This window comes from Nycticebus coucang, chromosome 10 (assembly GCF_027406575.1).
Source record: "Nycticebus coucang isolate mNycCou1 chromosome 10, mNycCou1.pri, whole genome shotgun sequence".
NCBI lineage: Eukaryota > Metazoa > Chordata > Mammalia > Primates > Lorisidae > Nycticebus > Nycticebus coucang.
Window position 1 is genome coordinate 93966292 of NC_069789.1, and position 21772 is coordinate 93988063.

Here is a 21772-nt window from a genome sequence, read left to right on the forward strand (position 1 = left end):
CAAGAGCTGGAGGTTGCTGTGAGCTGTGACGCCACAGCACTCAACCGAGGGCAACAAAGTGAGACTCTGTCTCAAAAAAAAAAAAAAAGAAAAGAAAAGAAAAAGAAAGGATCTTTTATTTTAGGCTACTTCATTCGCCAGTGTTCTAAACCTCCTCTCTCCTCAAAATTTTGATTCTTCAATCATCTATTCTTTACTTACCACTCTCTTTTGAATGGCTCCTCTTCCTTAGCATATAAACAAATTCATATTGCTCCACCAGGAGGACTTTGCTAAACTTCCTCTCTCATTTTTCCCCTGTCCATCATCATACTCAAAACAGATAGCTAACACTTACTGCATACTTACTGAAACACATATCTACCTGCTTTATTACGGTTGACCATCTCCCTATACTGATCACCTCCTTACGTTGACCTAATTTTCATAAATTGGACAGGCAACAAAAGTGCCACCACGAATGGACTAGCAAATTGTGGTACATGTATACCATGGAATACTATGCAACCTTAAAGAAAGATGGAGACTTTACCTCTTTCATGTTTACATGGATGGAGCTGGAACATATTCTTCTTAGCATATTCTTCTCAGGAATGGAAGAAAAAGTATCCAATGTACTCAGCCCTACTATGAAGCTAAATTATAGCTTTCACATGAAGACTATAACCCAACTATAGCACAAGACTATGGGGAAAGGGCCAAGTAAGGGGAAGGGAGGGGGGAGGTTTTGGTGGAGGAAGGGTTATGGGTGGGGCCACATCTATGGTGCATCTTAGAATGGGTACAGGCGATTGCACTAATGTACACAGCTATGATTTAACAATAAAAAAAAAAAGTGCCAATGGAAGTTCCTTATGTTGACCAGTTTCTTACAGTCCCTTGGGAGGCCAGCTTACAGAGGTTCTACTGTATTTATCTCTACCTTACAAGCCAAGAAAATTTGTGGCACAGAAAAAAAATAACCTGCCAAAGGTAACACAACCAATAAGTGAAAGAACCAGGCTATTTATTCCTCAATGTAGTTTGGTTTCAGATTCTGAGTGCTTAACCACAATACCTAACTACACAGCCCCCATATAGTGCTTCCATTAAAAGAGTTGTCTGTACTTATTATTCTCCTTCTTCAACCATTGACTTCTCTAATCACAGCGACTTCTTTTTCAACCATTTTTCTAAACCCCTTTAAAAGATCCCCAGCATCTAATACTTGTCAGATCCAAAGGTCTCATTTTAAGCCTCCTGTGGCAGTACTGGACCACACTGAATACTGACTCTGTGAGCTTGCTGTCTGGTACACTTCTGATCTCTATGGCTGTTCTTTCTTATTTAAGCACTGACCAACAGAACTTTCTGTGATGATGGAAATGTTCTAGGTATGTGCTATCCAAAATGGTAGCCACTAACTGCATGTGGCTACTGAGCACTAGAAATGTGGCTAGTGGACTTAGGAACTGAATTTTTAATTTTATGTACATTTAATAGCAACATATATAGTGCCACTCTACTGGGCAATATATGGGCTCCTTTTCTCTGCCAGTCCTTCCAATGTTGAGAAGAGCTCTTTTCCTTGGCCTGCTTCTCTAGTGTTTATTACACTTTCCTTCCAGCTGCATCTCCCCGCTAAAGTCTCCTACGCTTCTATAAGTTCTCTCCTGAGGAAACTAACTCTATCTTCAATTGCTCACATCTTCCAACATTTTCAGAACTGATATCCATCACCTCACTGCCAAGTCTACTCCCTTCCAGTGTGGTCCCTACTCAGAGAATTGTTTCCCAACAAACCCAGCCCCAAGCCAAACTAGGCATTCAATTCATTTCATATTACTCTTTCTCCTTCTTTCCCTCTCTCTCTCTTTTTTTTTTTAACTCCCTGGCAATCTCTTCTCCTTCTCCCCCCAGTGACTCATTAAACTGGACCCCTAGTTTCTAGTGTCACTGCTCTAGGCCAGGATGCTATGTAATGGATCTAATTGAAAGAGTAATAGAGTCTAGTTTTTGCTTCCAGCAAGAGGTAAAGTATAACATGGTTGGAAAATTCTTTTGTATCAAATATTCTTTAATACCCGTTGGAAAAAAAATACATGAAATAAAAGACATGATAAAACCAAACTGCCTTCTAAGGGAGGAGGGAGAAAATTAATCTATGTCCAGAACTGCTCTTTAGAAACAAATCCCCTCATCAGCGTTCCTAATTTCAAGTAATAAATAAAAATGGACACTACTTCCCAAATTCTAAATTTATTTAGATTATTAGATTGTCTCTTGCCAAAAAGGATAAATTGTTCATTCACTTATTTAGCAAAAGCATAATCTTAATTCAGATGGCACTTTCTGTTTCAGTATGTTCCCTCTCCCTGTCACCCCACCATACCAAAAATAAAAAAATCCCCATTGTGCACCAGTGAGCAAGGCTAAGACAAGTTTCTCCTATGTAATGGTTATAGTCTCTTAGAATTCATATCTGTAACTGACATCTACGAAACCAAAATCTATCTTTTCCTATAGGTGTCTAATGTTTGCTACAGACCACCAAGAACCTTCACTGTGCTCCTCAGGCTCCCTGGAAGTACTCTAGCCACTTTCAATAACCTGTGACTACCTATCATTTAAAACTTCACTATAAGGGAACTCCAAAAAACTGATATAGTTTTTCTACCCACAGGCTTATAGGAATGCCTTGGCCAGTATAGAACATAGTCTATACAGTAAAATATTTATTTAATAATATTTTTAAAAGATATTAACAATAATAAAAAGCAATACAAGTATTTAACATGGACCCTAGATAAGCCTGAGTTCAAAGGGAAAACAGACCTTCAGACTCTGAAATCGTCAATTGCTCCACTCTGGTTTACCTGTAGTAGGAACTGTATTTGAGGCCTATTCGTCAGAGGTATTCTGAGGCTTCTCCTAAAAACACTGGTACTTTATCTGGAAATGTTCCTCCAAATAGTGTTGGTTCAAGACACCAAGTTCTTATTATTATGAAGAATATGGAGAATATTCACTGGTGCCCTGGTCATTCAGGATCCTTTCTCTTCATCTTGGAGAAAATGATGTCTGATCGTGCTCTTTAATGAACAAAATTTTCTAATACTAGCCAGCACTTATAGTAAACCCCATAGAACTAATACATCACTGGTTACCTGGAACTTTGGATGATGACATTTTTGGAATACTATTTCATAAATGTACATTAGGTTGCACTAATGAATTTCTTTGGCTTTTTCATCTGTTAGAAAGATCTTGATATTATCCTGGAGAAAAAATAATCTGAATGAAAAATTAAGTGAAAAAGAGTAAGCCAGAGAAGCTTTGAATCTATGATAGTACGTGGCTAATTCACTACAAACTCAATAAATAAAACAGATGAGTTTGCTATTTTAAAAGAAAGTTTTTTTTTAATTTTTAATTTCAGTTTGCTTGTTCATTCTTCTGTTTGAAGTACTCCTTTTTTGTTCATTTTCTTCTTCCTCTGGCTGTTTTTGATGTTGTTAGTAGAGACAGGGTCTTACTCTGGCTCACTGCTGCTCATACGGGTCTTGAACCTCTGAGCTCAGACAATCCACCCGCCTCGGCCTCCCACAGTGCTGGGACTACAGGCGTAAGCCACCACGCCCGGCCTAGAAAGTTTTAATATTTCAAAGCAAATATCGGGAAAAAAATCACATTTAGTTTATAAAAATCTGTCACTTTTACCATCATTGATTAGAAAAATAATTATAATAAGCCAGTGGTAAATTTTAAAAAATAATAAGCTATGGTACCAATAATGGCTGCACTAAAGTCTGAAGAACTGAAATACTGTCTAATTCTGTGAATGACTAAAGGGTAAAATATCCAGAAATCACATGTCAAAATGGAAAATTTCTGAAGGAATTAAGAGACATTTAGTACGGATTTCTTCTCCATCTTAGCTTTTACTGTTTCTTCATGCTGAACATACACGGCCAAGCACCATCAGATTTCAATCCTACCCAGCCTTTAAGGGATAGCTTAAACGCCACCTTCTCCAAAGCCTTCCTGGATCTTGCCAGCTAAGAACAATTTCTCCCTATGTTGAATTCTCATGGATTCATACATACTTCTTAGGAATCTTCTCAATTTCTGTTATATTACATTTTCATACATATTTTCTCTATAAGATAAATTTCTTAAAAAAAAAATCAATATTTTCTCCCACATTAGTGATGTTACTAAGTATAGTATAGTATCTTGTGCCTTGGAAGGAACAACACAGCTCAAAGGATGAAAGAAGGGTTCTGCACCCCTTTATAGATACCTGTGTGACCTCTGTCACATAATTAACCATCTCTGGGCCTAAATTCCCTTACCTAAAAAAGAGAAAAACATACCATTATAGGAGATAATCTATATAAAGTGCTTAGCACATCTATAAATGCTTAATGAACAGGCACTATTATCATATTCTAGTATAAATTATTTTTATAATAAATTTCTAATAAACTATACTTTATAACAGATCACTTTATAATAAATTGTCAAATGAATGAAAGAGACTTAAAATATGGCAGTGAGTTCTAAGAAGAGTTTTAATTTAAAAAAAAAAAAGAAGAAGAGTTTTAATTTTTTAAAAGATGAAGAACTCCTTTATTTTTATTTCAAATTAATATGAGGGTACAAATTTTTAGGTCACATTATTCTCACTTCCCAGGTAAAGTTCAAAGTTGTAGAAAAGCCCTTCACACAGGGCGTGCTGAACACCCTCACATTGTGCACATTAAGTGAGATCCTGCTAATCACCCTCCTCCCGCTCCCCCTTGTTAGAGTGTATTTGTGTCTTATTGTTCATATGGGCCTATAGTTCTTTATAGACTGGTTTCACATTAGTATTGAGTACATTGGATTTCTTTTTCTGCATTCTTGAGACACTTCACTAAGAAGAATGTATTTCAATTCCATTCAGGTAAACATAAAAGATGTAAAGTCTCCATCTTTTCTTATGGTTGAATAGTATTCCATGGTATACATATACTACAGTTTGTTAATTCATTAAAAGATGAGGAACTCCTAAGGGCAGAATTTAAAAGGATTTTTAAAAATAACAGTGCTGTATAACAACAGACCCGGTTACATCTGTTGTGTTCTATGTCAGTCTAGATGACCACTTATTTCCCGGGAGTACTGGTGAAAGAAGTCTGCCCTTTGAGTAAAAGTGAGCAAGGCTTTAATATTTGTCTGATTTCTTTTTTATTTTTATTTCATTTTATTTTATTTTATTTTTTTGCAGTTTTTGGCTGGGGCTGGGTTTGAACCCACCACCTCCGGCATATGGGGCCGGCATCCTACCCCTTAGAGCCACAGGTGCCGCCCATCTTTTTTTATTTCTGTCCAGTATTTCTTTACATCAATAAAGATTTTTTTGCCCTTCCTATCAAAGTCTGTAAAACTAAACAACTTTACTTTTCCTATGGTTATCTATAATAGAGTTGATCGGATTTAATTTAAAATAAAATGCTGTGGTATAACAACGGCCCCTCATAAAACAATCCCCAGAGTTGTGTATATCTTAATTTACATGGCAAAAAGGATTTTGCAGATCTGAGGAAGTTCAGGTAACAAGTATCTTCATAAGAAAAAGAGGGAGGCAGAAGAATCAGAGAAGGAAATGTGCTGATAGAAGCAGGGGCGAGAAAGGGAGAAAGCGAGGGAGAGAAGCAGACTTGAAATGCCGTACATCTGCTTTTGCAGATAGAGGAAGGGGTCACGAACCAAGGAATGCAGGTGGCCTCTAGTGGCTAGGAAAAGGGAAGCAAACAGACTCTTCATAATGCCTCCAGAAGGAAGGCAGGCCCCCTCCAACATCCTGATTTTAAGACTTCTAAACTCCCAAACCATAAGATAATAAATTTGTGTTGTTTTTAATTTACCCAACAATTCCACTCTTAGGTATATATCTCAAAGGATCGAAAACAGGGACTCAAACATATGCCCATACACCAAAGTTCACTGCAGCATTGGTCACAATAGCTAAAAGGTGGGAAAAATCCAAATACATAAATAGAATGTGGTATACACATACAATGGAACATTATTCAGCTATAAAACGAAATGAAGTTCTGATGCGTGCTATAACATGGATGGACTCTGAAAACATTACACTACGGGAAATAAGTCATACACAAAAGGACGAGTAGTACATGGATTCCACTTAAATAAAATACCTAGAATAGACAAATTCCTAGAGACAGAAAGTAGATTAGAGGCTACCAAGAGTTGAGGGGAAGGAGAATGGGGAATTACTGCCTCTGCCAAGGAAAGCATCCTTGGGAGCATTCTTCTGTACATCCTTGTATGTGTTATAAAAAATATCATTACTATTCTCTCTTATCTGGATGGGGTTTTGGTTGAAAGGATATCTATGTAAAATAATCCAATCTTCCTATTTGAGACTTGTTGAGCTAAGTCATACATACTAGGACCTTGAACTATGCAGGAGCTAGAGGCACTGACTTCCCACAAAGTCAAAAATCCACATATAACTTCTGATTCCCCAAAAACTTAACTAACAGCCTCCTGTTAACTGGAAGCCTTCCCAAGAACATAAACAGTCAATTAACACATATAGTAGAACCTCCATTGTTGACCATCTCCTTAAGTTGACCTAATTTTCATAGACTGGACATTTACCACATGTATGTATCACTAAAGTGGGCCTAGTTCCTACGCTGACCACCTCTGCATGTTGACCACTTTGTTACAGTCCCTTGGGTGGTCAAGTAAGTAGAGAAAAAATGTTATCAAGAAAATAATAAAGAACATAAAATATATTTCCTTAGGAAGTCCTCATCCTCTTCACACAGAGTAGGCAGAGGAGGGCTCGTTCTTGTTGTCTGAGGTGGGGGGCGGGGAGAAAGGAGAGGAAGGCACACTTAGTGCAGCTTTATGGAAATACCTTGTAATTTCTATGTGACCCTTTTGCTTTTTCCTTTCTCTAAAACTATTTCTATATGGTACTAATCCTTCTTCCATTATTTTCCTTAGTTTGAGTGTTCACAGCATACAAGGGTCCAGCTGTAAAAGAAGTCAAAAGCAGTCTAGAATACAACACAGATAAATGCATCCCTGATCATAAACCCAACTGCACAAGAGTTAGTTTATCCTCTCTTGCTTTAAATGTAGGTGCTCATCTCCTTACCTAAAAATGTCCATTATGGTACTTTTTCCCAGAATGGGGCACTTTTGTCTTCATTATGTAGAAGATACAGGCATCTTTTCTCCTCAATGACTTTCTAATGGGAATCTGGGAATGCATCTGCTGTCTCTTGGTTGGCAGCATCTGCTTCTCCCATCATCTTGACCTTTTTTTTTAATCTCTTTATAAATTATCAAACCATGCTTTGCTGGCATTAAATTCTTAGCTCTTTTACCTTCCTTTTTCTTTAAATTGTCACATAATGACTTGCTTTTTCTCAAATCATATTAGTCTATAGGTATACCTACCTTTCTTATGGCAATCCTGCACCCATATAAAAGCTGAATTTTCAATGCAAGATAAAAGTATTTCGTGAAAGTGTAAGTTTTTTGTGCCTGCTGGTATAGCTGCAGCAACAGTTTCACAAACTTCCTTTTTTATAACAGTCCCTACATCGACTTCATTTATCTTGAAATAGTGAGCATCTGCAGCTGCAGACCTTAATCTAAGGTTCATATCAAGCAATTCAACTTTTTCTTAAAACATCACTTTTCTCTGTTTCTTGTATTTCTGGCATCACTAGTGGCACTTTGTATGAGTCCCAAACTGTTATTCAAGTTTTACATTATTCTAAACACAACAAAAAAATGCTTAAGAAATATCACTTCTTACTGTGATACACAATTTACTAGAGACAAACTGCTGATATGGACATGTCAACATCATGTGGCATTTTAAGAGGAAATTCCCCAACATTTGAGATCATGCCAATAGCAACAGGAGGTGGGTACAGAATTATTACAGGAGCACAATAGATACTATAGTTAATTTTATGCAGGCATGATTTAGTACTGTGTATTTAAGTTTGTTTATATTTCTGCTGTGAATGGTACCAAGTACAGTCTAAGTTTGTATAAGTTTAAAACTTCTCATATAGATTTGAGATTTTCTAGTAGTAAATGATAGAATAGACTAGTATATTCATATAATTTATACATTCATGACATACTAACTTTAATGTATCCAATATTTCTAGGCTATACAGTTAATCTTCAAGTTTTTCAAATTGTTACAAATCTCCAAAAATTTTTCCAATTTATTTATTGAAAAATTTCTGCACATAAGTAGGCCTACACAGCTCAAATCCATATTGTTCGAAGGTCAACCATATAACTATGTTGATTAGATAAATTATATATCTATTTTCTTTTATCTGAGCCTGACTCTCAACAGGCTTTTCAATCTTTTTTATTTATTTCAATCAATTCCTTTAAGTTAACTGTGTCAAAAGTCATTCACTCTACTCACATCCCCAAACCCATTTCATTCAATCTTCTCTTTTTATTTATCTATTTCAATCAATTCCTTAATGGTAACTATGTTAACATTCATTCCCGCTAGTCTCATTCCCAAACCCATTTCATTTGATTGTCTCCTAGCAAGGCAGTATGACAGGCTCGTGGTCTTTGAATCATAAATTGCTAAACCATTATGAATTTAGTTTCCTTATGAGTAACACAGGCACATACCTACTTACCTTATAGGAGTATTTTAACAATTATGACACAAAGTATATATAACTAAGCAGCTAGCCATACACTATAGTTAAGAATTTAAAAACTGAGATGGGGCACATTGGTTCACACCTGTAATCCTAGCACTCTGGAAGGCCAACGTAGGTGGATTGCTTAAGCTCAGAAGTTGGAGACCAGCCTGAGCAAGAGCGAGACCCTGTTTCTCTAAAAATAGAAAAATGAGTCTGGCATTGTGGCAGGTGCCTGTACTCTCAGCTACTTGGGAGGCTGAGGCAAGAGGATCACTTGAGCCCAGGAGTCTTGAGATTTCTGTGAGCTACGATGATGCTAGGGCACTCTATACAGAGTAAGACTTTGTTTCAAGAAAAAATGAATAATAATTTTTTTTTTCAAATGGTAGCTGTTGTTATTAGTGTTACTATTATCCTTGCCTTCCTCTCAGAGGATCACCTCTCAATTACTTTAATAAGAAAAATGAAGCAATTATGAATTATTCCTCAGTTTTGTTTCTTCTTTCCACCTCAATTTTCCTGTCATTGTTTAATCTTTACTTCTCCCAAATTTCAGAAAAAGTGGCCTATCTTTTCTCATTTTCAAAGTTAACCCTTCATTCTGCACTTTTGATCCTAGCCCTTCACTCTACCTGGGTTCCACCTGTTATTTTTTTCTTCACTCTCTTCCTTCTTGATGATTCCTTCTGTGTGGCCTACAAACATACTTTGAATTTTTTTTTTTTTTCGCAGTTTTTGTTCAGGGCTGGGTTTGAACCCGCCACCTCTAGCATATGGGGCCGGCGCCCTACTCCACTGAGCCACAGATGCTGCCCTACATACTTTGAATTTCCTAAAAAAAAAAACAAAAAAACCACCTTCTTAATTCTACTGGTGGCTCTCTTCTATATCCCTCTTGAATTAGACTTACCATAGTCTATCTAAAACCAGTTATTTGCATATTATATTATCTCTTAGTGAATTGTTAACTCTTTGAAGACTCAGAGTATCTCACCTACTTGCACTGCATCTTCTAATAACACCAACGGTAATATTTTACATATAGAACAGGCATTTACTGAATAAATAAACGAAGCTACAGATTCTTCAAGAACATATAAGGGCTCTTTCACAAAACTACACTATCAGATGTGCTTCTCAAATAAATCACTCTGGCAAAAGAAAGACAAAGAAGTTAACACATCAACACAATCAAATAACTTTAAAATACCATTCTCCATAAAATTTCACAAATTAAAAGTATTGCAATCATAAACATTTCGGGAAAAATGATCTACACTAAAGTATTCTGAATCTAGAAAATGTGAGACTTCAGTTTTATTAAAATGCTAGGGGTTCTGGGGCGGTGCCTGTGGCTCAAGGAGTAGGGCGCCGGTCCCATATGTCGGAGGTGGCGGGTTCAAACCTAGCCCTGGCCACCAAAAAGCACACACACAAAAAAATAAAAAATAAAAAAAAAAAAGCATTGTTAAAAAAAAAAAAAATGCTAGGAGTTCTTTCCCTTAAAAATTTTTACTTCCTTTTTATAAACTACTGAAAAATAACAAACTAACAAACACCTGGATAGAATGTAGATTCATTTGTTATGTTTTTATTTTATTTATTTATTTTGCGACAGAGTCTCACTATGGCACCCTTGGTAGAGTGCTATGGCATCATAGCTCACAGCAACCTCAAACTCTTGGGCTTAAGCGATTCTCTTGCCTCAGCCTCTCAAGTAGCAGGGACTACAGGTGCCTGCCACAATGCCTGGCTATTTTTTTGTTGTAGTTGTCATTGTTGTTTATCAGGTCCTGGCTGGTTCGAACCCGCCAGCCCCAGTGTGGCCAACACCCTAACCACTGAGCTATAGGCGCTGAGCCAGCATTTGTTATATTTTTAAATAAAATCAACTTGTAAGCATGTAATTCTCTACATAAATTGAATTTTATATCTATTATTATCCAAACTAGAATTCAAATGTATTTCCATATTCCTAACCTAACAAACTGACCTAAGTGGAAGATGCTAGAATCATTATGACAGATCTTTAACAAGACTTTAAAATTTCTATTATTCTAAAGTACATGTGAAGGTCCATAAAATGGAAGTAATTTGTAATTTTACTAAAGCAACAAATGCTACAGTAGACAAACAGGAAGTGAGTGGCTACGCTTCAGAGTAAGGGCCTGAGATCAGTGCACATTTCATGCAGCTGCAATGTATTAAGTACCTATTCCATTAGCAGTAACACTTATAAGAAAGCAATAAAAAATTTCCCTTTTTGTAGGGAAGAGATAATCAATCGCTATTGGTGGTGATGGAAGTAAAGAAGTCTAAGAAAAGTGCCAGAGTTTGGCCACAAAATTGCAATGACAGAAAACTACAAGTTTTCTAAAAGTTAAATCTAAATTGATACTGCTCAGCTCTGTGGTGGGAATGAGTGTGCCATGCATTTCATATTAAAATGGGGCAAGAAAGTCACAAGGCTTTTAACAAGTGCTCCAGGCAGAATTTTTCTTATGTAGATGTGAATACATAAGAAATGCTGCTTAAATTTTCAATTTTATTGCAGTTCATGGGAAAAAACAGGTTGCAAATCTTAAAACTGTTTTCATTTCCTGGCTGGCTTTGTACCTAGATACCTTATTTCATAAAATAATATCTGACTTGTCGTAAGACCTTAAATTGAAATCAGGTAATGCATACAGAGCTTAAGATTTTTAAAAACATGTCATAGGAGTTTTATTAAATGTTACAGAAGCTCAATAAGTGGTCACTACTGAAACTGCTATTAGAGTAGCGACATTAAAGTAAACATGGGGATTCCTTGAGTGTAATGCAATAGATATTTTCAGTGTTCTCCATTCAGTGAGCCTGTTTCTCCTCCCTTAGAGAGAAAAATATGCTTCCTCTTTGAAGGTGTCCTTTAGGCAGAGGTGTCCTGCCCACTCTCCCCTAGCCTCTTAATGGAATGTACTGCTCTGTTATTCTCGGAAAACAAGTCCCACCCATAAGCTAGGTGGCTAAAACACCTGCATTGGCATAGAAACCAGTGCTACAAAATAAAGGAAGAAAGGCTCAAACAGAGGACAGAGAAATATCAGAAAGGAAGACTGTGGCTGACAATTCTGGCACAATGCAGTACTATTCTCCTGCTTCTCAGAAGATACTACAGTAGTCTACTTGGTTAGCCTCAGTTAGAGTAACATGAACCATGTTAACAGACCAGGCGTGGTGGCTCGGGCCTGTAATCCTAGCACTCTGGGAGGCCAAAGCGCCAGGATCCCTTGAGCTCAGGAGTTCAAGACCAGCCTGAGCAAGAGCGAAACCTCATCTCTACTAAAAATAAAAAAAATTAGCCAAGCATTGTGGCAGGTGCCTGTAGTCCCATCTACTCAGGAGGCTGAGTCAAGAGGAACTCTTGAGGTTACTGTGAGCTATGATGCCACAGCACTCTACCCAGGGCAATAGAGTGAGATTCTGTCTCAGAAAAAGAAAAGAAAGAAACACGTTAAATGCAACAGGGATGAACGTGGAAGCCCCACAGATCAGTTTCACATAAAGAGTCAGGGACATTTCAGATACTAAAAAGATATTAAAAGTTAAATATAAGCATCTCCAGATACAGGACAATTTACAAAAGGAAGACATGTAGGTAGGAAATGAAAGGTTTTATGGCCAATAGAAGTAGAAAACAAAGATAAGACTCCAAAAGTGCCTCTGATTCTTACCACCTCACATAGTTAGGCATTTTGCAAAGTGATGGCCAAAGAGAGAACCCTCTCTGAGAGTGAAAAAAATAGTTTACATTAGTAACAGTTACTTTCTGTGCATCCTTGCCCGTAATTCTCTTCTCATTTGGTTTAGAATTTTATTTTGGCCTTTGTCAGAAACTGGGGAAGTCCCTGTACCACCTCTAGCAGATAATAAAGACACTCAAAAGTCCTCTAAGCAGTACATTGAATCAAGAGTACAGACTGTGGATACAAGCTGTCCCTTTAGATTTACCTTTCTTTCTTGGGGCCTCAGTATTCTTATTTACATGATAATTAATTTTCTTCTGATAAAAGGTTTAATCAAGTGTAATTTTTTTAAAAATTACCAAATAAAAGCATATGTTAGAAATGGATGTATCTTAATATCTACCTACTGACACTATCATAACTTTAACACAATTTATATCAAACCTAGGGTAGATAAGATATACTATTTTGATTAATACCTGTAACAAGAACTACATTTTACTGAATGGTTACTGTGCTGCTGCCACTTTGCTTAACTTTTCACATAAATTATCTCCTTAATACTCACAATGACCTCTGAAATATTTTATCCCCATTTTGTAACTGAATAAATTATGTCTCAAAAAGACTGGAGAAACTGCCTAAAGTCACACAGCTTGTAAGTGGCAAATCTGTAATTTATACCCAGAATTATCTGAGTCAAAGGACAGTTCTTGGAACTACCTGTTGTTTCTCTGATAGATGAAAGCAAAAAGATGAAGCAATCTGCAAAGAAAAGTAGATAATCTTAAACAAACATAATCCTGGTTCCTGCAAGTCCTAAAGCATGTTTGACAACTCAATACTCAAATTAGTCTGTATTTGCCAAACACAAGTTCTAGTAAAGTGGGAAGTTTCTTCTTTGGGCTCTATTAGAAACCAGATCTAATTAAAAGCTAGATGAGAGAACCATCTCTTACCCGTGTTGCCATCTCCACTCTCCATAGATGGTTTACTGGATTCTGACGGATTGTTCATTCTTGAGTCTGCAATAAACCAGAAGTAAATAAAGTTTTTTAAAATTTGAGAATGGAAATGGGATTAAAGAGACAAATCATGGCAGAGGAAAGGGTTAACTAACCTTATAGACAAGGAGACACAGTGAACACATGTTAGGCTAAAACATCAGAAATTGTAATAAAAGTTATCTGAAGGAAATCCAGGATTCCTTAGCTCCTGAAGGGATCCATATATACTTCTCTCTAACGAATTTAAGGGTTCTTTTAAGAAAAACAACAGACCCCACCCTGACAAGTATTATATTAGAGAGTCTAATAAGTAATAGAAGTAAATGCTTTACCATTAAGTATAAAATGCTAAAGAAATAAAACCGGGGGGCGGTGCCTGTGGCTCAGTCAGTAGGGCGCCGGCCCCATATACCGAGGGTGGCGGGTTCAAACCCGGCCCCGGCTGAACTGCAACCAAAAAATAGCTGGGCGTTGTGGCGGGCGCCTGTAGTCCCAGCTACTTGGGAGGCTGAGGCAAGAGAATCGATTAAGCCCAGGAGTTGCATAAGAGTGAGACTCTGTCTCTACAAAAAAAAAAAAAAAAAGAAAGAAAGAAAATTGGGAGTAGGGAGAAACCACTCTAAAAAGTAAAAACATAAAAATATTATTCTCAAATAAAGTTATCTTTTTTATATAAGCAAAGATAACCAAAACAATCTATTGGTAATCTTGATAATAGATGAGATAGTAACTCAACCTTACAGAACAAAGAAAACATGTCTAAGAAAAATATCCCATTTGTTCCCTTCCCCAACCAAACTAGAAACAAAGAAAGAATATGTCAAATTCATACCTCAATCATAAACCAATATAGGCTGTGTCAAAGCCCTAAGAAATATATATAGTTAATTTTAGAATCTAATCATAACCACACCCACTTAAAAATTTTACTACTTCAATATCCTCAATGAGAAGAGGCAAGAACAACTCTACTCTTCTGCTACCTGTCCAAAAGGGTAAAAAACTGAATACATCTCAGCATACATCTTATTCTACATCTACTGCAAACTCAAACTTAGAATATTTATAATCAAACTAGTTTACTATCACAGGAATTCCTGCTTCTCCCCCACTGAGTTAAAAGCCATTTAACTATAGTCACTAAAGGAGAACAAATGTTTAAACTATAATACATTTTTTTTTTGACCAAAGAACGTTTTGTCCTCTGCTTAATCAACTAACTAGGAAATCAAAACGATCATCAGACAGAAGTCCCAACTATGTTGTCCACAGTTGCATTATCCACATGCATAAGGGATGAGCAAAAAATCTGGAGTCCTCTTCTCATAAATTTTATTTCCAACCTAGCTTCTCTAGCATAGTAAATTTTTGTAACTGATGCTTGTCTTCTAGGCTTAAGTACCTCTGTGTATCTCGGGTTTGTTCTTCAGATGATCCAAGGGTTAAAATTCATATGTCTGTGGTCATAAATGAGAGCTTCTGCAACTTCCTTCACCCCCTACTGTCCAGAAAAATTTAAGTATCATCTGAAAGCATACTAAGGTTTGAAAGGAACAGGTGTACAACTTAGTGAAAATCAGCTTTCTGAATGACTTAATTTACAAAAGCCAACAAAGATCACAACAAATGTAACACAATCAGACACACTACTCAATGCTTCCTTTAAAAGGAACTGTAAAGTGGAAAAAGGATGAATCAGTTAACTTCATAAAAAGGATAACATTTTCCCACATACACAGATATCATAGAAACAAAGGAAGCAAGCATAATTTCTTAACAAGGCAGGAGCCTGAGCTTGTACAATTCGTACCCTAACTTACCCATCTATAAATTACAACACAGGTATTTTACGTGACTCTTTTCACAATCTTTCATTGAATTGTCAAGAGCTTCAAAGGCATCTAACAAAATTACTTCACACAAAAAAGAATAAAGAATAAAATTCTTATTAACCGTACAATGGGGAGACTGTTTAAACTACATTTACTATTAACTGAAAGTAATAGATATCATTTCTAATTCTATAAAATTCTAAAAATATTTCAAAAAGATACACATATTTTTCTTTCTTTTCTTGAACTCCCAACTTAGTAAATGTAAAAGTAAATATAGGTAAATTCTTTTTTGATATTTAAAGTATTCTCTCTCCCTGAGCAATACAAAAAATATGTCTATGTCACTGAGCTGACTGTATATAATGACTCCAATACAGTTTACAAATTGCCAATTAATTGAATTCTTGGCATAAATTTGTTGTTTGTGTCACTCACTCGTTACATAGTGGTTTTTACCTCACTAGACAAAGACTTCTTCTACCTTGGGTTTAGGCCATACCTTTGCATAATAATTCAAACATTTTCAGAAATACCATTTTACTTTATTCTTGGCAACTTTGAAGGTGATGGGAAAAGACTCAATTTTCAAGTGGGGAAAATGACAGACAGAAAAAAGGTCTCTTGCAAAAGTTTTAAAGGTAAGATATCTAAGTCCTAGAGTTTATCACCTAACCTTCCAGGGTGAGTGTGAAAAGGTTTTAATAACTCTGCACATAAACAGACAACACTCCACAAAATAATGTGGTCACCATTAACCATCATATGTCTAAAATCCAAAGCACCTCAATCTCTGTTCAATCTTAATCACCAAAGATGGTTTATGTAGTTAAAAGGTCTTTCTAACACTTAAAACTATAGTTTTCTACAGGTAATAGTTTCAAAAATTGGAAAAGTGATCAACACATCTACTGCAGTAACTAGTACAATTACACTCTATATTAATATTTATGGAAACAATTCTGCACTGTGACTCCACCTTATTTTTTACTAAGCATGTGTGAATTTTGTATAAGACATTCTCATTAGGTATGAAAAACATCTTTATTAATTTTATTAATATGTAAGTACAGTTTATACCTTGTTTTACATTTAAAATGTTTTTAGAACTACATGAAATGCTCTCAATAAAAATTTCCAAAAATCAGAACTGTCCTTCACTCAGGCTGAATTCTAAATCCATGCTAGTTACTGAAAATACCCAATCCTCTGAACAAGAAGAGCTAGTCACAGGGAGGGACCTACTACAAATTCAAGTATGCTTGTGTTTTGCAAATCCTTTCCTCCTTCCCAGCTCAACCCAGCTCTCCCCCTCCCCTGCACTGGTTGCATAAGTGATTAAGCATTTATGCATAGTCAACCCCACACATGCTATTTCCATATTAAAGCCTGTAAGAAAAGAACTGTGCTGGTACCCACCTAGAACATAGTCACTGCAGTCCAGCATTGCTGTGAAATCTTCTAGAGGTGCAGATAGTCCAAACAAGGAAGAAAACAGGTAGCAGTTTGGGGTGGGGGAAAGAAGGTACTATTATTTCTAACAAATCTATGTTCTTAACAGAATAAGGGTGGGGTTAGGGGTAGTGATTAAGGGGAGAAGCAAAATACAACTTCTTCAGTTACACCATAGCAACCTTCAACTGAATAAGGAAACTTCGGTTGCTCAGAGGAGTTTTACTCTCTCCTACCAGCAAGGACTGACATTATCAAGGCAACTGAAGCATGAAAAGTTCCCCTTTTTGTAATAAAATAGAAACAAAGATTGCAGCTGGCAGTTTCCATAATGAAGCTTAATCAGTATGCGTGTGATTAGGGCCTTATGCAAATCTCTCCTCGTTAGCACTGCAGCCAGCACTTTGAAGTCCACGAACAATTCATTTACAGAATACACTGAAAGCACTCCCTGCATAATTTAAATCATGCATAAATATTTATCAGTCCATTTGCATATTAATTGGCATTGCATGAAGGGAAAAATTATCTCCTGAGTGCCAGCATAATAATTAGGAGGAAAAAATGAGATTTCTTCCAATGGCCTGGCTTCTTGGACCTAACTTGAGATAGAACCAGGGGAGAAGGGAGGGACAGGAGACAGAGTTCTGTTAAAATGCCACTGAAATGACACGTACAAATTAGAAACAACTCTACAGACTTAAGCACCTTTAATCTTATTCCTGCTGGCAACAATGACTTCAGTAATAAGAGGATTTGCAAAAGCTTTCTACACAATCCAAATAATCCCAAGGAAACAATTAGCAAGGTGGAAGCAGAACACAGAGCTGTCAAGATGGTGCTGGTTTACTGATGGGGAATTTTCCAATTGTTACCACCCTCTGTCAGAAGGGAGTGCTACTTTAAAACAGGCAACAGTAAATTCAGAAACAGTGCAAGGTGTATAAAGGTATCTTCAAGAGTATGGAAATTCATTAACTACAAATCTTTTTATACTGTCAAAGTAACAGAGTAGATTAATTGAATGCCACCTATTATATAGTATTTTTTCTCCATACAAACCAATCTCAAGTAGAAAGAAGAGTTTTGTTACTTAGAATCTTTATCATCAAATAATGAGCCACATAAACTGTGGAATAATTTAGTAAATTAAGTAATTTCCCTTAATGGGCACACCCACCCACATAAAATCTTTATTAAATAATATGTTTATTCAAGTTAAAGTGAATTTACAAGGTAAATTATCAAGTCAAAACTTTTCAGGCATTATAATACGATGACATTATCTCCCATTCATCCCAGATAATTCAGGAGGTTTATTTAATAGGGAAACTGAGGCATGGAGAACTAAAAGCACTTTACTCAACATCACACTAGTAATCTGGAGTCAGGATTTAAAACTACATTTTGCTCACATTAAAACCTGAGCTCGGGGGCGGCGCCTGTGGCTCAGTCGGTAAAGCGCCGGCCCCATATGCCAAGGGTAGTGGGTTCAAGCCCGGCCCCGACCAAACTGCAACCAAAAAATAGCCGGGCGTTGTGGCGGGTGCCTGTAGTCCCAGCTACTCGGGAGGCTGAGGCAAGAGAATCGCCTTAAGCCCAGGAGTTGGAGGTTGCTGTGAGCTGTGTGAGGCCACGGCACTCTACCGAGGGCCCTAAAGTGAGACTCGGTCTCTACAAAAAAAAAAAAAAAAAAACCTGAGCTCTCGGCTATTACTGTGCTTTATGGATGAGTTACAAATTTAGAGAATTGTGGGGGGTGGATGAGTGACTAAGGCAGCAGAATGAAATGGCTTGTTTTCAGTATAGAAAGGAGATCAGCAATTAGTAGCAAAGACATTGTGTTTAAAATTAGGTGTGTACAGATACACAGGAGTGCACCAGACTTGAGCGTTCTCAGGGGTGCCATCCCATTAGTAACTGCTTTGATTTAGAACTAGTCTTCAAGCATGTCAAATGTCTGATTTTAAAAAGACACATGTACCAAAATAGCCGGGCGTTGTGGCGGGCGCCTGTAGTCCCAGCTACTCGGGAGGCTGAGGCAAGAGAATCACTTAAGCCCAGGATTTGGAGGTTGCTGTGAGCTGTGTGAGGCCACAGCACTCTACCGAGGGCCATAAAGTGAGACTCTGTCTCTACAAAAAAAAAAAAAAAAAAGACACATGTACCTTTTCCCAACATTAAGGTTGAAATTAAATCAACAATGTATATGAAGAAATGAAAGACCAAATTTTCATAAGGAGCCTTTAAAGATTTTCTTGCAAGTCACTTAGAGGACCAAAAACCTTTCTTAACTTTTTTTTTTTTTTTTTGGTAGAGACAGAGTCTCACTTTACCACCCTTGGTAGAGCGCCATGATGTCACAGGACTCACAGCAACCTCCAGCTCTTGGGCTTTCGCGATTCTCCTGCCTCAGCTTCCCGAGCAGCTGGGACTACAGGCGCCCGCCACAACGCCCCGCTATTTTTTGGTTGCAGTTCAGCGGGGGCTGGGTTTGAACCCGCCACCCTCGGTATATGGGGCCGGCGCCCTACTCACTGAGCCACAAATCAGCACTCTATACATATTGCTAGTTTTTCTGTTTTATACAACCACAAAATGCTTGTGAGGGGAGAATATGGAGGAGAAACTTAGTGCTGCCATTTAGTAGTTTCTTCCCTATTCTAATTTTCTCATCTGTCAAATGATGACAATATCCCTTTCATGAGCTTGCTGTGAGATAAATCTGTATGTGCTTCTCTGATTATTAGAGTATGGACTGAAGTGTGAGGTAGGTGTGCCAGGGGAGACAGTCAAGTCACCAGAAAAACATGGTCCATCTTTGGAGAGCACCAATTTCATTTAATAATAATTTACACCATTTTGTATTAAAATAAGAATATATTAATACGAGAACATACATTTCAAATGAGTTCTTAAGGTAGAATGTGCTGGGTTGTATAAAAGATGAAAAGCAAGGGTGAATGTGACCAGACTGTAGTAAATGTCAATATTTTAAAATATTTAACTTTAACTTTATTGCCTGCATTTATTAGAGTATATCTCTGCACCCTATCACCTGCCTCTTTGTGCTTTGCCTAGTAACACCTTTCTTATGCCAGTTTGATCTTCACGTACCAGCTGAGGATGATCTGGAGCTCTGGGCCATTGCTGCCACCTGAGGAATATTTGCTGGTAGGTACCCCATAGGGGAACAGTTTGGTAGTATAAATATAATATAGTACAATTCCTCTCCCTCAGGCCAAGGAGAGTCCACACAGCCTCTGCACAGCAGGGAGGCTGGAGCTCACCCAGGAACACAGGCCTCTATCTAAAAGAGACCCTCTTGCCCTCTACCACAAAGCTCACCCAGATATATGACTTTGCTACAACCGAAAGGTAAGAAAGATCCCTTTCTGCCACTTTCTGCCCTTTCTAGAGGTTAGCTTTAAATACTGGAAGGTTGTCTTGGGTCTCTACAGACAAATTGCCAGAGAATTGGCCACAGGTTTCTCCTCTGCACTCTCCAACCATTATACATCTATATCCAAAAGAAGAAAACAGCCTTTGCCCCAAAGTCTCAAATGTTTACCTCATTTGGTTTTCTGTCTGAAATATCAGCAAAGACTCACTTAGATTCTTTAGATTAAAACTTAAAAAAGACACCAGTTTTTAAAAAGAAAACCATTTCTGAGAAGTTTGTAGAATTATCAGTCATTCACACTTTGGCACGAATTAATCCAATCTAACTGCTTTCATTTAACGTGTCATTTAGGCATTGATCAGTGAGAGAAGGTTGTTTTCATTGAAGAAACAGCCAATAAATGCTCTAATAAAATAACTGTTGTTTAGATCACATGGATTGCACTGTGTAGCAGTAGAGGCTCAAGGTTCATAAAAGGTAGGAATAAGAAATAGTAACATATGGAAGTGTAAAAAAAGCAAAGTTCAAATTTATGTATTTCCAAAATTATGCCTAAAATTTAGCTTTGTTTTTTTTTTTTTTTTCTAAAAAGGAGGCAAAAACACTCTCCCATGACCTAGAACACACAGGCTAACAGTTTTAATGTTAAAATAATTTTTTACTCATGATCTTATGGGCTCGTCTAATTCCCATTAGAAATGAAATTGAGGGCAATGACAAGTGAATTACAAACTAGCATTTTAAAACACATCTTTTCTGTGTGAGTGAATTGAGGTCGGCTTGTACTCTATCTTACTAAATCATTAACACCCAACCTGGGCACCTTCCATAGCAACAGCCATTTGTACGCATTATTCTGGACCATACACATATACCTGAGTCATTATGAAAGTTCTGAGATACATGAAAATCAAGAAATGTAAAATCTGCACAGATAGAAACAAATGCAGCCCTCCCGGCAACACTGGTAAGCTGAGCAAGTTAAAACTTGCATGGGTGAACCAGAAAGGACATTGTCAACTGTGTCTCTTGGAAGTGAAATAACGGACCACAGTGACTTTCATAGTGACCCACGTAACTAGTCAAATGGGTAGAATCTCTCTGATTCAACAACTATTTCCTGTCATCCCCTTTTGTCTCCTAGGTCCACTGGATTTCACCCCAGGCAATCTCAATTATACGCGAATATCCTTTTTAATTTTCATCTCTTTTCAAAAGCTGCTTAAACTTTTATCATGGCCTACCAACTTGCGTACAGAAAATACTTCATATCATTGCTTCAGCCAATGTTCAGTAACAAAAATACTTAGTATCTCAAAAATTGTAAATCATTATTTACAGTAACTCATCCATAAAACCCATCACCCAGGTATAGCTGAAGATAATTCACCTAATAATGCCCAAATATAAAAGAACATTCTAAGAGTTGAAAACTTCAGACACAGATGCAAGTGACTGGCACTGCACCGTTGTTGTGCACCATGTCACAGTGTATGCGGATAACACCCTCTTAAGTTGACAGTGTGGGGCTCTCAGGACATAAAAAAAAGTTTTTTAAAAATAACATAAAATGGAATTTCTGCCATTTAATAAAAGTCTAGATGGGCAGATACCAAGAAAGAAATGTACTCTACCAATCTGGCTAGTAAAC

General features: G+C 37.1%; 1 protein-coding gene across 1 annotated transcript in view; it reads right to left on the bottom strand.

Moving 5' to 3' along the window:
• The window catches only part of POU2F1 (POU class 2 homeobox 1), a 194089-nt gene that overhangs the window by 77483 nt on the left and 94834 nt on the right, over positions 1-21772 (bottom strand). The window contains exon 2 of the mRNA XM_053605727.1: positions 13387-13452. Within this exon, the coding sequence (XP_053461702.1) occupies positions 13387-13452 (66 nt within the window). The remainder of the gene's footprint in view (positions 1-13386; positions 13453-21772) is intronic.